The sequence below is a fragment of the Tamandua tetradactyla genome, chromosome 20, assembly GCF_023851605.1.
Source record: "Tamandua tetradactyla isolate mTamTet1 chromosome 20, mTamTet1.pri, whole genome shotgun sequence".
In the NCBI taxonomy this organism is placed as follows: domain Eukaryota; kingdom Metazoa; phylum Chordata; class Mammalia; order Pilosa; family Myrmecophagidae; genus Tamandua; species Tamandua tetradactyla.
The window spans coordinates 42603960-42629018 of NC_135346.1; the positions used below are offsets into that span (position 1 = coordinate 42603960).

The window sequence follows — 25059 nt, forward strand, 5'->3', positions numbered from 1 at the left end:
TTGACTTAAGCATCATCCTTCCTGGTATACTTTGAAAGTGGATGTAGCATGGTATGTGTATTAAAAGAATGATGCTTGGGAGCAGACTGTCTGGGACTGAATTCTGATCCCATAACTCATGAGCTCTGTGATCTTCACTGCCTCATCTATATCACATGGGTTGTACTTAGGGAAGCCATCACTCGCCTCATTTACCCCAGCCTCCTTCACTGGGGAAGCCAGAAAAACATGTTAAGCAGCCATGGTCCAGGAGCCTTCTGCTGCTCCCATCTCCTTTTCTATTCTGTGACATTCCACCACCTGGGTGAGACGTCAAGTCTAATGAAAAGACCTCTCCAGACTTTAAGCCCAGAAACCAGGAACAAGCAGCCCCAGGAGATTTTGAGAATAAGAATTCTGAGTGGCAGGGTCCCTTCTCCCCGGAGGTGGATAAAAACCATAGTCAACCATATGGGTCAAATCAGATCCAACCATATGGGTCTTGTCCCTCTTCTCCATTGTGAAGTGGGGTGTGCAGACTGCCACCTATCGACCTTGACCCGGAGTAGTTTTGGCCAGTCGAGGAGACCAGCCATGATGAGACTTCTTGTCCTGTTCTTGCAGACTTTGTTTTGGGCATGTAACAGAGAGAATATTTGCCCTTTATGGACTCTTTATACCATACAAATAATAAAGGGATCATTTGCTGAAAGTTTCTGATGTGCCCTAGGCCTATCTTCCTACAATGTACTGTATCAACTCACTGCACAGTAGGTATAATAAAATGACACAATGACAGTAACAGATAGTTACTGTTTCTGTGTGTGTGTATGAGAGAGAGAGAGAGAGAAAGAGAAAGAAAGAGGGTAAATATGGCCATCAGACAACTCACATAAAGATTCTAATATTTTCATTAACAAATTTCCCAGATCGATTTCCTTTATACTAAAGAGAGATGCTAAGGTAGCTGTCAAATGGCTTGACATTTGGCAACAAGACAGGGATAGTAATATACATGGTTATATATATGGTGAAATGCAGAAAATATACATTGAGGTATCCTGCTATTTTGTTTGGGGAGGACCAGATCTAGAGTCAACTTCAGTGGAATAAATGAATTAAATTCATGAAGAATTTCTTGATTATCTGCCAAAGCTCTGTGGCAGATAAAAGACAATCCAAGACAAAAACCCTTCCTTTGAGAGACATAGCAGTCAAGGTCCCAGGTAGTAGACTAACAGAAACTGAGTTGGGCTGAGTTAAACAGAAAAGATATTTATTAAGCTGATAACGAATAGCTTATAGAAATCTAGTAACCCTGGCATGGAAGCTGTGTAATCAAGAACAATGTCTACAGTCATATAGCAAGGCGAGTGCTGCCTCGCCTTGGGAAGATAAGCTATAGTTTTCATTGTAGAGAACACGGGTGTGTGCCACAGAATACTCTTAACAATCCACTGCAGCAGCTGCCTCTGGGAATGCAACAAAGCGACTGCCACAGCTACTATTCTTCTCAGTAGGCTGCGCTTTTCCACATATGCTGGTTCTTATGGCACCAATTTAAAGTTAAATGATTGATGGTACCTTGTTCTTATGTACAAGTTGCAAAGGAGGCTGAAAAAATGAGCGTCTGGCTTATTCAGTTACTGTAATGGGCTGTGGGCACTGTCTCATAAAGTTGTTCAAATATGGGGAGTACAAAGAAAATAGCAAATGTCCACTAAATGCATACAGTTCTACAGGGAGGATAAGATAGGTACAGAACAATTAAAGATAAATTATTTCTAATATGAAGAAGAATATGTTAATCCTATGTCAGTGATATAAGCAAAGAAAGGATATGCACAATGGCCAAACACATGGGCTCTAAAATCAGGCAGACCTGGGTTCACATCCCGGCTTGGCCAGTCTGCTTGATTTTGTGTAGTGACTCCCTAAAAGATGCATTTCCCAGACTCACTTTTGTCTAGTGTTCCCAATGTGATTCAGGTTAGATTGATCAAATGCACTTTCTGGAGACACAAATTCGGAACTGAGCTGAGTAGAGAGAGAGTCACGGGACAAAACATGCATTGTGTTACAGCAGACTACATGAGAGGTGTGGTGGTTTGGATCTGGCAGCTAGTACAGTGGCCGTCTGATCTAGTAGGAGATTCTAATATCCTGGAGGGGCAGGAGCTGTCTTGGCAATACAGGGCTGGGCTGTGACTTTAAGAGTCTTGTTTAAACACCTAGGCTAGAGTCTTTCTTTCGTCCTTTCAAGACTTTTGAAGACAAATAGTCCCTTTCTGCTTCAACTAGTTACTGTGGATTCTGTTTTCTTCAACTCAACTTTACCAATACCTTCTCTTGCTAACCTGTGTGGCTTTATGTGACTTACACAACTTCGTCTGTCTGGTTGAAATAATATTAGTATCTGCCACAGGGGAGGATTAGGTGAGCTCATGTCTGTCTATGCACAGCACAAGGTCTTGCACAAAGTAAGCAATAATGAATAGTAGTTATATAGGCAATGATGCTGCTGCTCATAATAACAATAATATAACAATCATAGTGCAGGCGACAACAGAGGTAGAAGCAGGGATCGTGGTAGATTCTGGAAGTTTTTATGAAGAAAGATGACTGATTTGCAAAAACTGATTTGTGTTAATGAATGCCTACTTGGAAGAAAAATGCCTTCAAGTGGTAATATGAGGAACCAGGCTCAGGATAGGGTTTTAGTTCACTGGGCTGCAGCTATCAAACAAAAATGGCAGGAGTCTTTGGAAATGCTTCAGGGAAGTTCTATGGGTGTATAGACGCCTTTGCTTTACGATGTTCACATCAGGTTTCGGGAAGTACTCTCCAGCCTTCACTGAGAATGCTAAGCAAGCTACATATGTGACATTTTCACTTAATTAGGATCAAGTATAAAATGAGGCTTAGATGAAAGGAGACCATTTTTTACAAGATGACAGCATTGCTAACACCTTTCCTTGGCCAAAAGGAAAACTAAGTAAGCAAGTTTGTACTCCTACCACCCTTGCCTACCCCCTCCACAGGATTTGCCATGGAGAAACTGATGTCATACAGAGGGACCTAAACATTTTTAGATTTAATGGACAATTTCCATGCCAGAGAAAAACTAGCATTAGAAATAAATGAAGGTGGCCATCAACGCTGCAAAGATAAAGATACACAAGATGGGTTTCTGAGCAGAACCTCAGAAATACTCAGTGTCCTGAGGGTCTTAGGAATTCATTTAGTCTTTACAAAACGCTTCACCTACAGGGAGCCATAATGTGAGTCAGTTTTCTTGTCATTGCTTGTGGCTTATCTTTGAGTTGTAAGCTGCATCGTGGGCCACTGTGTCAACACAGTCCTGAATTCAGAGCTGTGCTTATTAAGGGGCGAGTAGCTCTCAGTCAGGATTCATTCAGTTACCAAGTGAACTTGGTGCACGTGAGGGGTGTAAGGCAGTAGGTTCAACTTACCTGGTTTTGCCTAGTATTTATGTTGATGTCCTTTGAATCAGTAGAGCAGACCTCTAAAAGGAGATTGTGCCTACTGCCAAAAGATTTCTCTTCAAACTCTCTGTAACTAAAATTCTATGTGGAAGTCTTGATCACTGCCAGGATAATACGGTTTCTCCACACACTACCCAACTCAACTACGGGTTGAGCAGTTACTATGATACATAAATGTGCTTCATAAACTGCTTCACTTTACACACCATCTCAGAAACAGCCCAACTGTGTTGAGAGAAATAAACCAAGCAGGCAGAATTTCACTTAAGAGTGTTAGATACCAATGTGCAATGTGCTTCCTTTTTGGTTTGTCTGCTTATGAATAAGAAAATAAGATTTCCTTTGTAAATAAGAAAATAACTATACTATTTGTCTTCTATGCGCCTTAGGTTCCTTTCACATTTTTGTAATTTTAAAATTAAGATATAGCTAACAGTAGATGAGTTTACTCAATATGGGATTTTATTACTCTTATTAATGTCATGATGAATCTTATAATTGATGGTTTTCAGAAGTAGAAAAATGGTTGACAGAGTCTGACATCTGATCAGATAGGTATTCTGCATTGCTACCATATCTGTTCAAAGGCTTACTCACAATTGTTATAATGCATAAAATTTCTAATGTGTTTTGAGTATTTATTTCATTTGCCTGTAATCCATCCATTTCATGTTAGAAAAATGTTGTCCATGTAACCTATAAGTGGCAATTAATGTCAACTAAACATGTAAACTAAGTGTTAAGATGTAATACTGCAAAACCTTTACCCTAGAAGTTTAAATGGGCACGTTTTCTGGAAAATGCTGTCAACAGACTTTAAAGTTATTTGCAGTGCCTTCCTCCTATAAAAACTGTCTCTTCTTGGCTGAGCTTCATTTTGTACTTGATCCTAATTAAGTGAAAATGTCACATTTGTGGTTTGCTTAGCATTTTTAGTGAAGGTTGGAGACCACTTTGTGAAACCTGATGTGTACATCATCATAAACACAGCAATTATAACAATTCAGCTTCTCTGAATTTATCTTATGTATTTGGTTAGGAGTTTATTTCAGCTTATTTGGCTAAAGAGAAAATCAGGACAGAGCCCAAGATAGCCTTGGACATCTCTACAAATAAGGGAAAAGAATATTACAGTTCCAGCAGTTCCTCCTAGGAGTCAAAGAGTGGAATAATTGAAAGTCTTTATGTCTCAGATGAAAGTGTTCGGGTCCCCAATTTGCTTTCCTGATCCTGGCCCAGGCCCCTAAATAAAGACAGAGGCTGTGTTATCAGGATGTCCAGTTCTCCTCCTGACCCACTCAATTCAGTGAAGAATAACAGTACTAAAGAAACTCACATCAAAATCATTCAACTCATATTAGCTATTTGTATTGGCTAACCTGGTCCTTTACTTAAAAAGATGAACTGTCTACAAAGGTCAGCAGACACTTCAGGCCAACCATCAGCATGAATGATAAGGACCGAGATAAACACACATAAACAGCATCAAACAAGAAACAGAAATATGGAGAACAGAGGAAAGAATATGTAAAATAACTTAAATCTATAGCCTTAAAACCAAAAGGGCATTTCATCCATACTAGAACAAGGTACTATGGAAAATGAGTAACCAAAAATTAAGGAAGGAAGAGTTCCTAGATATTGAAGACATGATTGCCAAAAGTAAAATATGTAATAAAAATAATGTCTTTAGAATAAAATAAATAAAAGATAAAAGTTTAATTCAGAGACATGGCACATAGATGTAGGAGACTCAAGAGCTACCTATGGGAAATTCCAGAAGGAGAAAATTGAGACTATAGAAAGAAACGTAAATAAAAAATAAGCTTCTCTTTACTGGGGAAAAAAACACTTCACTTAAAAAAAAAAACACCTTAGATTGAAAGACTCCACCATTATGATTCTTTATTCTCAACATTAAAATGAACTGTTATATTCAAGTCATTACTTTCTAATGATGGAAGAACTGAAAGGAATACATCAAGGTCACAAGTAATATCTGCGTGAGATACCCAAGCCTCTAAATATACAAGCTGGTACTTATTTATGGACTATAGGAACTAATAAATGTCAAACTAAGGTCTCGTTTTCAACAAAATATCTCTACACACCAAGGATGAGTAGACAAATACCTCACCTACACCATAATAGTTAAACTCAAGAAAATATCAAAATAGGACACCGATGCAAATTAAATTAGTATGTATGCAATAACACTATGAAGCATTTTCAATGCTATTAGCCTTTCCCACAAGAAGTAATTACAACTAAGTTTCATCGGATTTTGAAAGAATTATTTTTATTTGAAATAATTCAAGGATCACCAAAAATACTTGGTGGTTTTATTATTTAACACCCCTCCCACACAAGCACACATATACACACACATGCACACATATACTCTCTTCTGCTGCGATGATTCTTAAAGTTTTCAGGAGACCAAAAGGCTCAAAGTGGTTTAGAGTATTTAGAAACAGAAAATTTGCCTTATTCCTCACAGACACATAAGATATGTTCCTATTCGGAAAATCTGAAAAAAGAAAGATAGCTAGCTAAATGACAACAGACCACCAGTAAAACATATACGCCATTCTAATTTAAATCTTGTCAAGGATGTGATTTCCATCATTTCTTAAGTAGCTGCTTACAGAGGTTATGTGCACATGTGCTCTGAATCCTCACATAAACTGCTTTTTTTTTTTGAGGACTGACTGCTCAAAACTGCTTGACTGCTTGACTGACTGAAATCTCAAATAGTTTTGCTGGTGTCAAGTAACCACCAACTCACAGCTACTTAGAAATCCTCTAATTTCATCACTTGCCCAATGCAAGAATTCTTCCTTCTCAGGAGATGGTCTTAAAGCATCCAGCAGCCTATTTGAGTTTTCATCAGCTGAAATGGTGATGATTTTTAAAAAAGAAAATTTCAGCCCCAAGTTGCCTTTGGGAATTTTTTAGCATTAGTTTATGTTTGTCTTTAGGACAGACGTAGTCTTTTCTCTTTCCTTAAGAGTAAATTCTTAAGTTATTTGAAATACCTACCCCATATAAATAACACTTGCCCCCAAAAGTCCATTCCTTTTTCTCACTGTAAATACCCCTCGATTTATTGTACCGGTTCTTCATATTCCAGGGTTTGTGAACCATTCACATTGTCACGTTATTACATAAAACTACCTCATGAAATGTAGTGACTCTGAGCACAATATTCCAGGTATAACTTGATTAAGATAAATGATGATGCCGTAATGATACCAGCTGCCATTTATGGAAAATTCAGTTCCAAACAATGTGCTAAGATCTATATCCAGATTCTCTCATTACGTGTGAGGTATCACCGTATTGCACAGTTAAGAAATCATAGCTTGAAGGAGCTAAGTAACCTGTTCAGTCAGCTTGAGGAACATGGACTAGACCGGTCTACCTGCAGTCACAGCCTGTCCTCATATCTACTATACCACACTGTCCAGAGCCCTATCTGAGCACTACTTCCTCTGTTACAGATAGTTTGATTCTATTGATTCTAGCTGATTTTTGCCTTGGGGGCAGAGGACACACAGTACATTCTTCTTTTCTCTAAGTTTTAAAAAATACTATATGCATATCTACTGAAATATTGGCCAGTACATAGCATGACCTGGCCCCCAAATATATTAAGCCTTTGCCATAGTAATATTGGATGCAATATCTCAAGCTGCTTAAATGTTTTACTCTGTACTGACCTCCACAATAAGGATGAGTTAGGGTGAAATTGTTGAATAAAGAAAATAGAGCCTTTATTCCATCAACACCCCGACAGCACTTTGTTTTTATATAATATCTCTATTGGAATTCAATAGGATGATGGCAAGCACAATTTGTAGTTTCTGCTTCCCTAAACCATGGAAGAAGAAATTCTTCTAGGAAGAAGAAATGCCTGTAAATGTTTTCACACACTCTCAGGGACCTTTGTTACATCAACCATAGAGGCTTAATATGATCAGCAGGCGGTGATTGTCTTTCTTAGTTAGTTTGAATGTTAACAAAGCCATGCATGGGTTCTCTTTATAAATTAACTATTCTTTTATTTGCTCCAAATACAGATGTCAAAGCACTTTTAAATCTCCCTCTGGTTCTGAACTAACAGTTAATTCTTTTCCCTTTGGCTGAAGTAAAAGAAATTACTTTGCATTTTATACTACTGGCACATTTGGCTGAGGCACTCTATGAAGAAAACAGTATTATAGATAACGAGACTTGGGGTATAAAAACCAGGGCCACAATAAAGCTATATAAGAAGAGAAGGGCGATGCAATGCCATAGATCTGTGGCTGGATTTATAAGACCTCATAATTAGGGAAAATCTGCGGTAACATGGGACTTTTTAAAATACTATAACTAGAGTTCTAATAGTAGTAATCATTGTTATTGTCACTCTTTATTAGATATCTACCATGTACTGAGCAATGTGCTAGGTTCTTCATCTATATTATTTCATTTACTCCTCAGAATAACTCATGCAGTAGTTTTTATTATTCTTATTTTATTGATGAGGAAACAGACACTCAGCTAGGTAGAGTGGTTTTCCCAATGCCACACAGCTACTCAGTAACAATGAGAGGCCAGCAAGACCTGGTTTCTAATGCAGTCACAACGGGCCGTGGTAGGACTGTTTGTTTTGGAATCTTAGAAAGACCTGACTGGCTCAGTAGACATTTGGCATGGCCCTATGAAGTTGCCTATGAAAATGCTACTGAGAAAACTACACCCCCCTAACTAATTCATCATGAATTTCACTAAGATTAAGATGCACTGAAACCCTGACTCTGAGAATGGGTGCACCAATCTTATTATCTAAGATGCTGGCCAGATCATCCAGACAGGCTGAACTAAAAATACAGAGACAAATAAGGGAAGAAAAAAACGAACAAACACAAAACTTTGGCTTGATAATAACTTGAGCAGTCTGTCGGTGGGTTCAGCTAAGAGAAATAAACACTGCCTTTCTGACAAGCAGTCACACGCCCCAGGTGCGGAACCCAGAACTAGGGATGAAGACTGTGAGAGGCAGCCTTATCTGGGGGTAGACAAACTTGGTGGGGACGGGTAGCTGGTATAGGTATTTGACAACTGAGTTCCTTAGAATCTCATAGAGTAGCCCACTCCCAAAGATATGTAATAAACCCCCTTCATTTCACTACTTGCCATTTTCACTGGAATATACTTAGTATATATATTGGAATATACTAAAAAATATATATATTTTAAAGGGAGATATTCTTGACTTGTCCTGACAGTCTCCAGTTATACAGGGCAGCATCAGATTGTCAAAGCATTGGCTCACCTGGCTATTTGCTATTTTATTTGAATTCAGCTTCTTCTTAAATAGCAAGATTATTTTTAAGACTAACAAATAAAAAAAAAAAGCACTGTATAAAATAGGCTAGGGCATAATTTTAATTGGTGCTATGGGGGTGATGTTTGCCTAGAAAAAAACAGGCAAGTAATCCAGAGTCTCTTTTCCAACCTGTATTGAAATGTGCACTGAAATATACAGGGAAGATTTTATACATATATGTATATATACATACATTCATATACACACATATGTATATGTATATATAAAACAGTATATCGATATATGTTTATGTGTATATATATATATACATGCTATATAAACAAAATATTAATAATGTGTTCCCTTTGACCACACAGATAATAAGGAGCACTTAGATTAATAAAAGGATTGGGAACACTCTGAGTATGTATTTCTTCTTTTTATTTTGCCAATTAAGTTTTATGGTCTGCATACTGATAAATATTTTCAGCGTCCATTTAGTTCCACAAATCACTTTAATCCCTTTCAAACATCTCCAGCTTTCCAAATTTAAGAAAAGTTATGAAGTAATCATAGCCCATACTGATCTTGGAGAATCATTATTTCGTTAAGGTCTTACAGAACTACATACTTCAGTTTGGCAGCAGTTTTTACCATAGCAATTTAAATTTTCTTTAAATAAAATTATTTATTAAAATTATTAAAATTTATTAAATAATACCTAGGTATTAAAATAACACCTATCTCCTTCATCATAATAAAAGAGAGCAGGGATATTGTCTAGTTTGGCTCTAGTTTGATGTTTCTAGAGCTTATCACAATTCCCGACAAAAACTGGTGCCCAACAAGTATTTAATTTTGGAATGACTCAATAATTGAATGAAGAAACAATGAACGTAATCCTGACATTCTCCCACCTCAGGATACAAGAATCAAGTTATATTTTTCTCTCTGAAAATTGAGGCAATGTCCAAATTCTTGATTAAGAGTGGCCAGATGTTAATGACATCACAGTGTTTTTATTAGCAGCATTTGCATTTGAGAAAGAGGAGAGAAGGGAGGGAAGGAGAGAGGAGGGAAGAGGTGAAGGGGAGGACAATGAGAATGAATAAATCTAGAGTTTGCTTATCAGAAAGGAATGGATGAATAGGTGGGATGTCAATCATCTATTGGGTAGCTAGTTGAATAAGAGAAAGAATTCTAAAATCATTTCAATCTGCTTAGTCAACTACTTATAATAACAGTGCCTGGATCTCACGTATATTATTAATATGACCTATTTCATTCTCTGTATCAATGATGTGTTGTTTAGCTAAATATGAAAAAGCACCAATTTCCTCCAAAGGAAGACTATCTTCTGGCTTTTTAAATGGGGAGTTTTCTTGCTAATCTGCTCTCTCCCAAATCATTGACTTTTCTAAGATAAATCAAATTATCAAGTACCATATTAGCGCAGGCTTGCTGTGTCACTCACTGCAGAAGAGTAGGCAAATCACCTCATCACTTTGAGGCTGTTTCCCCAGTTGTAAAGGCAGGAATGATAATATCTACAGGCCTCATTTCACAGGATAACTATGAATTGAAATGTGATATATAAAATCCCCTTCTAAAATGTAAAAATTCTAAAATCCTAAGAAATTATTATTTACTTTAAAAATATTCATCTTAAAATTTGGATTGCAATTAAATCCATAATTGAATTAATCATTATTAATATAATTTATTAGTTAATACAATTCACTTTTAATTTAATAACATAAAACATTTAGATGTTGTTCTGTTTATATGTGTCAGGTCTTTAAAATAAAAACATCTACCCGAGAAGCTTGTACAGGGTTCAAATGAAATACAACCGTGAAAAACACCATCTATATATAGTTATGTACCCAAGAAATTAAGATATAAGGGAGAGTTTTGAATCATCATATATATATTCCTAATATTAAAATTTCTAAATTGTAATATATTTGCCTTGATCTCTGACAATGATTGTATAACCTTTACCTTGTGATTGCAAAAGTCTTGTGTCTAACCTTCACTTGTACCTGAGTCTTGTGATCACCAAAGACAGCCTCTAATGTTTATAATGAAGGGTCTTGGGTCAGTCCAGAACTAACCCACCTCTTCAAGTCCAAAGTTATCTTGATAACCAAGACTGGATGTAACCAAAATGAGTCCATTGACGTGTGCAGTAGCTTAGACTTTTAACCTACAAGTCACCTATATCTCATTATAATACTAAAAATCATGCCCATCATCATATTAAGGCCACCATTTTCTTCCATATGTTCTGTGATTAAGCACGTAATCAATCTGCACATGCTCACTAATAAGAGCACCTCTCATCACATCATCTGGGGCCACTGTGCTCATTATCCTAAAACCTGGCCATCTTTTGATTCTATGAAACTATCAGAATTATTCAGTTTGGAGAGGCAGATTTTGGAGCAATGGGCCATCTGCTCTCCTGCTACGTGCCTAGTAATAAACCTTTTCTTTCTTTGAAATCCTGGTGTCTCAGGAATTGGTCATTTGAGCACATTGGGCAAAAGAATTCACTGTCTTTGTCTGGTAACAATTATGATTACTTAAAATTCTAGTCAATTCTGCCATGACAAATGCTCTTGCTAAAAAATTTCCTGAACAGTACACAGCAACATACTCTTTTCCCCCAAAATATCCTTACATCAACATTTTGAAAAAAATAAAATAATTTGGACTCTGAAGAACATTATGCACTCTAACCAGTAACAGAAGTAAAGAAAATGCAAAATTCCTCCAAAGCTATTTACTTAAAATAATCATCAAAATCCTATAGATACATTTTATTAAAATGTTTCAGAAGGAAAAAAAATTGTGACAATAATGAAGATGTAGAAATACCAGTATGAAATCAGGTTCTTAAAAATGCATGCAAATTTAATTGTCCCCAGAAACTATCTTTTGAAACAGGAAGAATACCCTCAGTGTGTCATAAATGCCCTATTTTTGGCTCAGAGAGTGATCTAGAGTTGTGCTGCTTGCCACAGCTAGTCTGAGCTCCTCACAAAGGCTGAGGGTATCTTTACAGCAGTCCAGCTACTAGAGGCTAGATATAAAATCTCAGTCAACTGCTTGGTGGGTTGAGGTATGAAAATACTGCAAAGAACTTAAGGAGAAATGAGATTCAGAATTTTATTCCGCTTCAAACTGTCTCCCTGTGTGACCTTTGAAACTGAGATGGGTTATGAAATCAACATTTTAGCCCACCACACAGGCAGGTGACTGAGTCATCAAGAAAGCAGACACACCCTATCTTAGAAAAGGAATACCACCACAAGATAGGTCATCATAAGATGCAGAAAGGACTCGCACACACACACAGATACACACACAGAGACACATACAGCTTGCTGAACACATGGCCTTTAGCAAGACAATGGAAAGAACTTTTAGACACTGGTTAATAGTCCCGGGATGGGGAGGGGATGGAGGATCTCACTAATCCACAGTCTATGAATTATTTTAACTAATCTGGAAAGCCATATTTGTTTTGCAATTTCAAAGAGACTAAGTTTATTAGAGGCAAAGACAACTAGGTGACGTCCTGGCACTTTCATCTATTTTCCCAAGTCTGCCTTAAGTACTGGCATCAGTTTCATATTTTAACTGCCTAGAAGAGCCCTTGAGCCTCCTTCCAGGCTCTTAGCTTCTTCTATTGATTGCTAGATGATTTCTCCCCTTGAACATCTCTCCCAGGGATTTAAGGAAGGGACTACGAGAGTGGCAACAGCGCTGTGAGAAGATGTTGTGGCTGTCTCTCTCTACAAGACTTAGCGGATTAGCAGAAACTTTGCAGGACTTTTGGTCTGAACATGAGCCAGGATAGGAGGCCTCTGTCTATTTAAGACAAGCTTGCTCAGATGTCTAGCTCAATTCTCAAAAAGACTTACAGCTTTCAATTTCCAAGGTGCAGTTTTGTTCATCCAGTGGGTACCGCCTGAGGTCCATCATGCAGGCAGCTGTGGTTGTGATTCTAGAAGACAAACAGAATATGTGCTGTTAGCAGGACCATGGCTGGAGTTGGAAAAATTAAATCCAACTATCAAAGAAGACAAATCTGGGGCTCTAGAAGACTGTGACTTGGCCCAAACACTAATGAAAAAGAGTGATATGACTTTAGATATTCATTTTCCTGTATGACTCTCATGCTGATTTGTAAAAAAAAAAAAAAAGATATTAGGCTAAATCAATACTTCTCAAAAGTGTGATCTGTTAATCACCTGTACTCAATTTACCTTTTGGCTTGTTAAGCAGGCAGTTCCCATGCTCCAGAACGTTTTGAGATAGGGGGACCCAGAAATCTTCATTTCATAAGCATCCAAGCAATTGAGAACCACTGAGTAAGTCTTCTTCTTCCTGCCACATCTACTTTATCCTCAAGACCCCCAAATCTAATTTTAGATAATTCTAGCTTTGCTTCATCAGGTTTTACCTTTCTATACATTACGGTATACTACTTTACAAGTGCTTTAATACATATCAATGGATTTGATTTATCCTGAGTAATCTGATATTCTTATGACATGTTAGAGGTTCCACCTAAGGGCTGGCAGGGTGTTTCATTAAATCCCTTGGCACCTTCACTATTATCATTAGGGAGAAATGAATATGTCATCTTAAATTGTTCTTATGTTTTTCTGTCACAGTTTTCACTAATATTTTTATTTAAGACCTACTAGAATGAGCCAAAAAACACAATCTCCAATGATTTATCATTACGTTTCCTGACCTGTGAGGCAGAGGAGGGTCATAAAATAACACCGCTTGAGAATACAGCAAACCTATGTATGAATTCCAACTCTATGCCTCAGTAATTATATCTCGGGTCAAAGGTAGTCAACGTTACTTTTTCTGGCTGTAAAACAGTGACATTATTAGTCATAATAATAATAATTTATTTAACAGAGCAGGGTAAGAATTAATACAATATTTATGTAAAGACTCTAATATAGTTAATTAATGTTTAACTTCCTTTAGCAATGTTTAATTTCGCCAAATTTTGCTTACCCTACTGTGAAGGGCACCATAGCAGGCCTTGGGTCCAGCCTAGATTAGCAACCCAAGAGGATGAGTCTATGTAATTCCTCAGTTAGGGGTGAAAGTCTAACCTGTCAACTGAAGGATGCAAATAAGTGATTAATTTAATATTGTAAGTAGCTCTTGCCTCTTTAGTGTAATTGCTGTTCCATTAAAGTTCATGCTCTGTTCAATTTTCTTTTTCTTTTTTTAATAAGTGAGACTCGTAGGCTGACATTCATCCTTGAATCCAGATTCCTTTCTTTCCCTCCCAAAGTCCTGCTGGCTGCTCTGCCTCAACTCCTTCCCATCTCCACGGCAACTCTGCAAGTTCCTCCCCCTCTGCACCCCCACATTACTGCACTAGCCTACTCCTGGGCCTCCCGGCCTCTGGGTTTTTCTCTCCAATACCCATTTTCCCGACAGCAGCCAAAGGGATCTTCTTAGAACATTAATCAGATTATATCACTCTTCTGCTTACAACTTTTAGTAGCTCTTCCAATAAAATCTAAAGTCTTACCTATGGCTTGCTACACCCTGAATAACCTTCCCCATTCTGTCCTTTTCAGTATCCTATCATAACACATCCTCAGCCACTATTTATTAGTCTTTGCATTCATTCTCTCCGCCTAGAGCATGGGGCCTTCTTATCATCAGAGAGACCTGACCAATCTCATCTTACGGCTCAAATATCACCTCCTCTGAGAAGCTCTCCCCAAGCAGCCCGCCCAAAGTGGCAGCTTTAATTTATGCTCCATCTCATTTTTCTATTTTCTTGAAGCAGTTATCACGATCTGAAATTATCTTCCTCATTTATTTTCTATTTGATAAATGTCTTTTTACCCAATAAAATTTAAGCTGTTTATGGGCAGAGACTTTGTTTTATTTGCTGAAAGGCACTCAATAAATATTTGTTGAATTTATTCAAATACATGGATTTATAAAGAAGCAAGAAGTTGCTTTTGCTCATTATAATTTTTTCTGTTTGGAAGATTATTTTATTGCATTATTTCTCTTGCTTTTTAACTTAAAATTATACTGTGTCTTAGATTGGAAGGATTCTTTTTATATTTTAACAATGACTCCGTTTCAATCTATTTAATTTACATTACATAAATAGTACCAGAGTTTACCTTATTTTCAAATTGTTTCTGTTTTCAGTAGGATTTGTCACACCCCTATATTCTATAAATTCCATTAAAAATTAGCATTCAGATTTCATTCTTTTTCCAGGGTTAAAAACTGGAAATTTATTTTGGGTCTGTGATACTTGGTTTTATTTCTCTCTGTTTTACTGATGGTATTTCTGACACATAGATACAACTTGAATTGCCACTAACAGAGACTTGCACTATAAAGAATAGAAATTTTCAAAGGAAATAAAAATAAGCTACACAATCGGGTGTACCAAATGTCCATGCTATTTTTGTAAAATACCAGAAATAATCCCTGTGTTTAGAAACTAGAGAAAGCTAACTTCATCTGGTAGATTGGACAAAAAGGACATGAAGGGCAAGAGGGCACAATTATGACACAAAAGGAGAACGCTATGTATAGCAGTCCCCACCGTTGCAAATGAGGTGAAGTTTGCAATGGCCATTCTAGGTTGTGAGTCACACCGCATGCTGATACATATTCATGTCAGCTAAGTCATGCGGCAAACACTTAAAAAAAATAAATCGACTAATGCTATCCCAAGAGGAATGAGTTTGTACTCATGCTTTAAAAATAAAGTAGAAAGTGATTTCCTTACATTGAATGTACTCATATTTACACCAGCTTGCTACTGCTTTTTAAAATGCTATAATATACTTCAAAAAGCCATAAAACATCATGAATGTTTTCTAGTCAATATTTACAGAGCATCTTTAAGTTACTCTCAATGGAACAGAGTCAAATTTGGAGCCCAAAGAATCTATTTAGAATCCTGACCCGTATTGAATGATCTTGGGCAAGTCACTTATACTCTCTGACACTTGGTTGTTCAACTTGAAAATCTGAATTAAAAACTATCTCAGTTCCTAGCTCATTAAATTTGCCACAACATTTGGAATAGTTATTGCCCCTGCTAATGAATGAGTAAACAGAGTGATGACTCCTTTATGTATGAGTTGCTGAGTGTGGGTGTGCATACATTTGTATACATTGAGAAATGTAGAATATCTACACATTTATAAGTGAAGTAGATATACAAAATATGGATGTAAATAGCTTCCCCACAGAGAAAAATGCAAAAAAAAAAAAAAGTGACTTTTTTTTATGGAATTCAACTCGATCAGAAGACAAAGTACTGACATGTAGAGCAAATTCTCTACCTGTTTGAGGTGCTTTGTGAGGTCAGGAACCACAACCTTTTGAGAGTGATATTTGTACCTCAAACACTTTGCCAGGTGCCTGGTACACGTCACTCCAAATTTTAAAAAAAGAAGTAAAGGAAGAAAGCTGTGTCATGATCATAAGCTTTTTTCAATCCGAGTATCTTAAAGTAATTTTCTATATTCAGTGCTTGATTTAATTTATGTAACATACTCAAATAAATTTGAGAGTCAAAATAATCATTACAGAAGAAGTTATCCCAGAATGAATCTTATTTAGAAAATATCAGGAATAAAATCTAAATTTGTTTTTTGGGACTTTCTGATTTATAACAGGATTAGGCTTCTACAAGAGTAAGACAATACATACTTAAGGGACTTTTCATGAGCCTGCCTTTCGTTAAATCCTAATAAACATCCTTAATGAGCCTTAAATTATTCAACACTACCACTAGGGTTTTATGTTTTTTGTTTGTTTTTTTTAAAATTTTTTAATGGGCAGGCACCAGGAATCGAACCCGGGTCTCCGGCATAGCATGAGATCTACTAGGGTTTTTGAAAAGAGGCAAGTAGCCCATTATGCAGGAGTCCTAAATAGGTTTTAAGACCAATGTGAACTATATGGAGACAGCTCTATTCTCAATCAAAGGGAACAATCAATTGTGCTTCTAGAATGTACCCAGTTTACAAGGTAAAGCAAATCATCTATAGTTAAAAGCAAAATATGTGTATTCTCTAAGCCTAATTTTACTGCTTGATGAAGGCCACCTTTGGGACATGTAAATATTCTGTCCCAAATATTGGGCTCTCTAAGAGGTTTTTGGATAAATGCCTTATTTCTTAGCTAGTGGGCACTGCCATTCAAAAATGATCCAGTTCATATTTTCATACAGCAGGAAAACTAAATACACAGCAGAGCTTAAAATAGTCATTAAAGACATCTATAAAATTAATAAATATAACAGGTGAGCAGCATTTTTACCAGTCATATCAGATATTTTATAGCACCATTACCTGATTTAATGATGCTACAATATCATTCCAAGTTCGGGTGTGGCCAAAGATAATTACTAAGAAATAATAGATGCCTTCATCTATCTGTCTTCAGCCATTATGAAATAACTCTGAAGAATAAGCAATGTGACAAACCTTGGCACTTCCAGCAAAGGATTTAAAAGGGTTTCAGGAGCTAGAATATGTGACTAAACGTGGAAAACTTGCTAGGATTTCAACCAGAGATTATGAGAATATGACTTTGGATTTTAACTTTGTTTGATTTCTTTATTTAGACAAACATCCAATTATTTCACAAGAAAAAACTATTTTTCAGCATTTTTGTATGTTAAAAAAATCAAATGTCTTAATCCTACCTCATTCAAAACACATTTTTTTAAATTCACAACATGATTTTACTTTGTTCAAAATGTACATTTACTTAATGTACAAATTTATTAGCTAAGGATAAAGGAATCCCATTGTATTAGTAGGTATCATTAATAAAGAAGAATTAAAATATTAAAACAGGTTGAATATTAAAAAATAACAATAAAACTAAGTATTTTTAAATGTTTTGGTGGGGGTAAAACATTCAAGCACCTAATTTAAGCATGGGAATATGAAGTGAAACTTTGAAAAGTCCTAGAGATCATCTGACTCTCTTACCCCAAATGTCACTTTAAAAATTTAGTCCTTATATCTCCAAGAAGACCTGATAATATTGCATGCCTCACCATTTTGTTTGAGAAACCAAATTAATTTATTGCTCAAATCCCTCTTATAATATGCTATTCTTTGATCTAGTGGAGGTAAAATGCTAATGTAAGAGTTAGGTGACTGATTCTTATATTTCCACTAACAATAAATATAACAAATATTAGTTAACTAAGTTCCAGAATCCATCTAAAATGTATGATTACATTTAATTCTTAAAGCATTCTTATAAGGGGAAGATGCGGGAGTAGGGAGCTCCAAAACTAAGTCTTTTCACCAGAACAACTATTAAACAGTTAGGAACTGTCTGAAGCAACTATTTTGAAACTTGGGAGATGGAAGAATACTGAACATCATGCAGGGAAGAGCAGTTTAAGAGGCTGACCAACTATGATAAAGAACAGTAAATTACTCCCTCTGCATGGCAGTTACTGAAGCCCATCTCCAACTCTTCAGCTGGCTGCTGTAAGGTCCAGCATCAGATTGGCTTTCCGGTAACAGAAAGGGACATAAAATCCTTTTCCCCAAGACGAGAGGAAGGCACGGCAGATCAATGATCATGGATTTTCTTTTTTTTATTATTCAAAATTGATTTTATTGGTTCAAAATTTGGAATTAAATGTACATAATAAATTATCATATATATATATACATACACACATTTTAAGTTGTAGGGAATAAAGTTTATTTTGGCAGATAGTGTTAAACAAAATTAAAGTTGCATACATTAGTAACATTAAATCAAGATCCTTAATTTGGTATAAATGTGAAACATTTTCTTCCTTTCCCATGTTCTGCTAAATCACCATACGTACACTGCTGTATAAAACTGATGTGCTGAAATTTAACTTTACTGTTTTCGCTTATGCTCTGATTCTAGATAAAACTTTTCATAAGCTTCTTCTATCTCTGGGTCCATCTCATTATCAATATCATACAAGTATGGATCACCAGCCCATGATAAATCTGTTTCATTTTCTTCATAATCTGGAAAAAAGTCTTCTCTTTCAAGTAACTCTTGATATTTCTCTTTGTAATCTGGATCAGCTGCAGTGAAAGGAACACCATCAGATGTATAAAATATTGGTTCACTCATGAAATAGTTCAGATCATTTTCAAGTGTTGTTTCTTTGTATGTTGAGGTTGCATGGACTCTACCCCAGTCAACTTGACCGGAGTTCTACAAGTTTCAAGAGCATCTGTTTTACAGATGTCTGCAATTTGCAATCTAGGACAACATTTTCAATTCTCTGTCAACTTCAATACTTTTACCCCACAAATTATCATCTACAGGATTAGAAAAGAGGGCATTTACCAACTCTCTAAAACCAACCTGAAGAATATCTTTTGTTCCCCTGATCTCCAGGTTAAGATAAAGTTCTCCTAGGAAGAGGACAAATGCATGAAATTGTTTTCAAGTCGTTTCATCGCTTTTTGCATCTTGGTTTTTATCTTCATATTCAGTCCGACATCTCTGAAGTAGCAATTGGTGAAAGTCGCCACTCTGTAGGCTAATTGTCAGATGATGAGACAGGTAATTACACAGGCGGGTCCCATGTAAAAGAAATTTGGGATCGATGTGTCCTGTTGATCTATGAGTTCCACAAGTTCTTGCAAAGCATCATCTGTTGAAACCCAGCCATTCAGGGTCTCCACAAACTGTTCAATTTCAGTTCTAAAACTGCCAGTTTGCTCTGTAAAATTATTCAAAAAGTCCTGAACGTTTTCTGATAGAGTGGGATAATCTTCACAACCACCCGCATAAGATTCTGAATAATTAGAACAACCGGATGGGTAAAATTCGGGGGGCGGTCACAGCTTAGATATTAACACAGGGGCTACAGCCACCTGGGATTTAGTCATTGCTGAATACTGGATCTCCCGTGGGATTTTTCCTGTGAACTAGGCGGAGCGCTCACGGGCCTTGTTGGTTCTGGGAGAGCCCCGGGCCAGGGAGGCCGCTAGGGGCCGGCGGGAACCTCGCACTGGGCCCGGGGCGATGGGGCGGTTCTAAGCTGGCGCGGCGGTAGCGGCTGCAGGTAAATCGGGGCTTTGGGCAGAGGCGGCGGCTGGTGCCGCGACCGCTTGGCAGGCCCCGCTCCCCTCGGGGAACCACCGCCCTAGGCCCGCCCCCTCCGTTGGGGCCGGATGGAAACCTCGTACTAGCTCCTCCGGAGTCGCTGCTGCTCAGGAAAAAAAAGATAACGGAGCATGGCTTTTTAATAGCAACTTTGGATTGCTAGGGACCCAGCTTTGAGCATCGGCATTGTTTCAACCCATGTCAGCATATGGGCAAACTGGAGGTGACTTGAAGGTGCTATGCTTCCCCAGGGCCGGGGAGGGGGGTGGGGGGTGGAGAGGAGTTAGTTGAAATGCTGCATTTGCTAAGGAGACCAGGAAAGCTTAGCTTTGGGGAGATGTGGAAGAAGTTCTTGGTGCCCCTTCTGACTACCTTCCCAGGGCATTTTGGAGCTGGTCTGGGACCCTTTTGTGGGTCCTTGACCCCATTTTGGGTGGGAAACGACGACTTAGAAAAATTGTTTCTGGTGTGTCCCTCTTCCCAGAATTTTCCCTCCATGCAAAAGCAGCACAAGACAATGAAAAGAGTGTAAGAAACTATAGAGGTGCACAATTTTGGGCAAAGACTGGGTTAGTCTATCTCTTCAGAAACAGAGGGGGCAACCAAACTCCTGTAAGCTGGGAACTCCAAAACAATGAACAAGCAAACACCCAGGACAAGATAGAGGCCCAGAGACACAAGGAAAACTCTGCACATTGCAATCGCCTTGCACAAACCTTCTTGACAGAGAAGGGCTTAAATTCAAGGAAATCTCTGTCTTATCAACACTGGTTACAAAATCAAGAAACAAGTATCTTGGGAAATATATCTCAGAGTTAACATGTAAAGAGTATAGCAGAAATTAAGAAACAGGAAACGATGGCCCATTCAAAGGAGGAGGAAAAAACTAAAGAAGATAAGAATGTGGACATACCAAACAAAGCCTTTAAAAAAAATAATCTGCTCAAGAAGATGAAGGAAAATACAGAGAAAGAACTAAAGGATAGCAGGAAAACAATAAAGGAGCAATATGAGAGTCTAATTAAAGAGATATAAATTTTAAAAAGAGAACTCCTGAAGTTGAAGACCACAATAACAGAAATGAAATATGCCTAGGAGGGTTTCAGGAGCAGATTAGAGCTGGTACATGAAACATCCAGTGAAGCTGGTAGATAAAACATCCAGTGAACCTGAAGACCAGACACTTGAAATTGAGTCAGGCTGAGGAGTAGAGAGAAAAAAAAGAAACACCAAAGGCAAAATTAACCTAAGACAGCTAAGGGACACCATCAATAGTAACTTTGGGTTTCCCAGAGGAGAAGAACGAGAGAAAAGGCAGAAGGAATGGTCAAAGAAATAATGACAGGAAGCTTCTCAAATTTAGGAATCAACATGAATATACACATTCAAGAAGCTTGGAGAACACCTAACAAGATAAATAAAAGAAAAATACACCCCATCATATATTGTTTAGACTATCAAATGCAAAGGTCAAGGAGAGAATTCTGAAAGCTGCAAAAGAAAAGCAACAGGTTATGTACAAGGGAGTCCCAATTAGATTGACTGCTGATTTCTCATCAGAAATCATGGAAGCAAAGAAGATAGTGGGATGAAATACTTAAAGTGCTGAAAGAAAGCAACTGTCATCCAAGAATGTTATGTCTCTCTCTCAAAGATGATGGAGAGATTAAAACATTCTCAGATAAACAATAGCTCAGGGAGTTCATCATCACTAGAACTACCCCCCCCCCCACACACAAAACTATGATTTTGGACATATGATGTACAAAGATATAAGTGGTAATGCATAAAAAATGTGGAGAGTTAGAGGAGTATAGGAAAAGTATATGTGCATGTCATTGAAGTTAAGTTAGTATCAGACCACATATGATTATTATATATTTAGAATGTTAAATTTTAACCCCATGGTAACCACAAGGAAAATAAATGAAAAATAGATCCAGATAGAAAAGAGAATACATTCAATTTGGTACAATACAAAAAATAAAATAAATATTAAATAAGCATTAACAGAAAAATTGAAGGTCAAAAAAAAGTAAGCCATACAAAGGCTAAATAGCCAAATGGCAGAAAGTCCTATATTATCAGTAAGTGATTAAATGAATCAGTAATTAAATCCTCACCCCCAAACAAAGAAAAGGCCAGGACAAGATGGTTTCAAAGGGGCATTTTATCAAACATTCAAGGGAGACTTGATTCTAATTCTGCTCAAACTCTTCAAAAAAAAAGAAACAGAGGAGGAAATACTCCCAATTCATTCTGTGAGACCAACATCACCCTCATACCAAAGCCAGGTAAAGATATCTCAAGAAAGGAAAAGAACAGACCAATGCCTCTTATGTATATAGATGCAAAAATCCTCAACAAAATAATGGTGAACAGATCAGACAGCATATCAAAAGAATTATATACCATGATCAAGCTGGATTTATTCCTGATATGCAAGGTTGGTTCAACATAAACAAATCAATTAAAGTAATATACCACATTAACACAATGAAGGGGGGAAAAACATAACATCTCAATTGATGCATAAAAGGCATTTGCAAAAATCCAATACTGCTTCTTGATAAAAACACTTAGAACACTAGTAATAGAAGGAAATTTCCCCAACATAAAAGGCATATATGAAAAGTCCATAGCATACATCTCACTTAATGCTGAAAGATTGAAAGCTTTCACTCTAAGATCAGGAATAAAACAAGAATGCCCACTGTCACTACTGTTATTCAGCATTGTACTAGAAGTTCTTGCCAGTGCACTTAGGCAAGAAAAGCAAATAAAGGCACCCAATTGGGGAGTAAGACATAAAACTTTCCTTATCTGCAGATGATATGATCTGATATAAATAAAATCCTGACTCATCTACCACAAAGCTTGTAGAGCTAATAAACAAATTCATTAATATGGTTGGGTACAAGCACCCCCAAATCAGTAGTGTCCTACGCACAAGCAATGAACAATCAAAGTAAGAAATAAAGAAATGAACAATCAGAATAAGAAATAAAGAAAGAATTCCATTCACAGAAGAAACTAAAATAATAAAATATCTGGGAATAAATGTAACTAGAGATGTAAACATTCTATACGCAGAAAAGATGCAGAATATTGCTAAAAGGAATCAAACGAGACCTAAATAAATGGAAGGATATTCCATGTTCATGGATTGGAAGACTAAATATTGTTAAGATGTCAACCCTACCCAAAGCAATTTATAGATTCAATGCAATCCCACTCAGAATTCCAACAACCTTGTTCACAGAAATGGAAAATCCAATCATCAAATTTATATGCAGGAGTAGGGGCCTGGAATCACTAAAGCCATCTTGGAAAAGAAGAATGAAGATGGAGGTCTCACACTTCCCAATCTTCAAACATATTACAAAGCCACAGTAATAAAAACGGCATTGTACTGGCACAAGGACAGGCATATAGACCAATGAAATAAAATAAAAAACTCAGAATTGAGAATCAAAAATCTACCCTCACATTTATGGCTACCTGATTTTTGACATGAGGGCAAAGACCAAGCAATATCGAAAGAATATTTACTTCAAAAATGGGGCTAGCAAAACGGGATCCCTATTGCAAATAAAAGAAGGAAGACCTCTACTTCATATCTTATGCAAAATTCAATTCAAAATGGGTGAAAGATTTAAATATAAGAGCCAGAACTATCAAACTCCTAGAAGAAAACATACAGAAACATCTTCAGGATCTTGTGTTAGGCAATAATTTCTTATACTTTACACCTCATGCACAAAGAACAAAAGAAAATATAGATAAATGACAGCTCATCAAAATTAAAAACGTTTTTGCTTCAGATGACTTTATCATGAAAATGACAACCTACACAATGGAGAAAATATTTGGAAATCACATATCCAATAAAGGCTTATTATCCAGAATATATTTAAAAATCTTTCAACTTTACAGCAAAAAGATAAACAACCCAATTAATAAATCAGAAAAAATCTTGTATAGGCATCTCTCCAGAGAAGATATACAAATGGCCAGGAAGCACATGAAAATATGCTGAATATCATTAGCCCTCAGGGAAATGCAAATCAAAATCACAATGAGAAAGTATTTCACACCCATTAGAATGGATGGTACTTAAAATAACAGAAAATAACATATGTTGGAGAGGATGCAGAGAAGTAGGAACATTCATTAATTGTTGGTGGCAATGTAAAAATGGTGCAGCTATTGTGTAAGACAGTTTGGCAGTTCCTCAGAAAGCTAAGTATAGAATCAGCATGCAATCCAACAATCCCACTACCAGGTATAAACCCAAAAGATTTGAAAGAAGCAGGGACTGGAACAGATATTTGCATATGTATGCTTATAGCAACAATATTTGCAACTGTCAAAAGATGGGAGCAACCCAAGTGCCTATCAACTAATGATGGAAAAATAGCATGTCCTATATGTGTACCATGGAATATTATTCAGTATTAAAAAGGAATGAAGTCCTGATACATGTGACTACATGGTGCACCTGGAAGACATTATGTTCAGTGAAACAAACCAGACATGAAAGGACAAATATTGTATGATCTCACTGATTTGAAATCATTAGAATAAGCAGATTCATAGAGTCAGAATCCGGAATACAAGTTACCAGGGGAAGGGTGGGTATAGAGAAGGGGGCATTAAGGCTCCAAATGTACAGGGTTACTATATAGAATGATGGGTCTACTTTGGCTGATGGATACTGGTGATGGCAGCACAATATTGTGAATGTAATTAACGGCTCTAAAATACGTATCTGAATGTGATTAAAAGGGAGAATGTTAGATTGTACATATGGTGTTTGGTTTAAAACTGTTGTATACTCCAGGGTGCTGCCACAGTGGCTCAGTGGCAGAATTCTCGTCCACCATGCTGGAGACCTGGGTTCAATTCCTGGTGCCTGCCCATGTGAAGAAAACAAAAACAAACAAACAAAAAAACCTGTTGTATACTCCAAAAAAGCCATGTTCTTTTTCTGGTCCAGTCTTGTGGGGGCAGACTTATTATTTGGGCTGGATCTTTTTGATCAAGTTGTTTCCACGGAGATGTGACCCACCAAATTGTGGGTGGTAACTTTTG

At 37.0% G+C, this 25059-nt stretch overlaps 1 protein-coding gene and 1 pseudogene across 2 annotated transcripts in view; both read right to left on the reverse strand.

The window, feature by feature from the left end:
- GABRB2 (gamma-aminobutyric acid type A receptor subunit beta2) overlaps positions 1-25059 on the reverse strand; it is a 245582-nt gene that overhangs the window by 106357 nt on the left and 114166 nt on the right. For both annotated transcript variants that reach the window (XM_077138088.1, XM_077138087.1), the window contains exon 5: positions 12735-12817. In XM_077138088.1, coding sequence (XP_076994203.1) covers positions 12735-12817 — 83 coding nt within the window. The remainder of the gene's footprint in view (positions 1-12734; positions 12818-25059) is intronic.
- Positions 18736-19748, reverse strand: LOC143664571 (polyadenylate-binding protein-interacting protein 1 pseudogene; annotated as a pseudogene).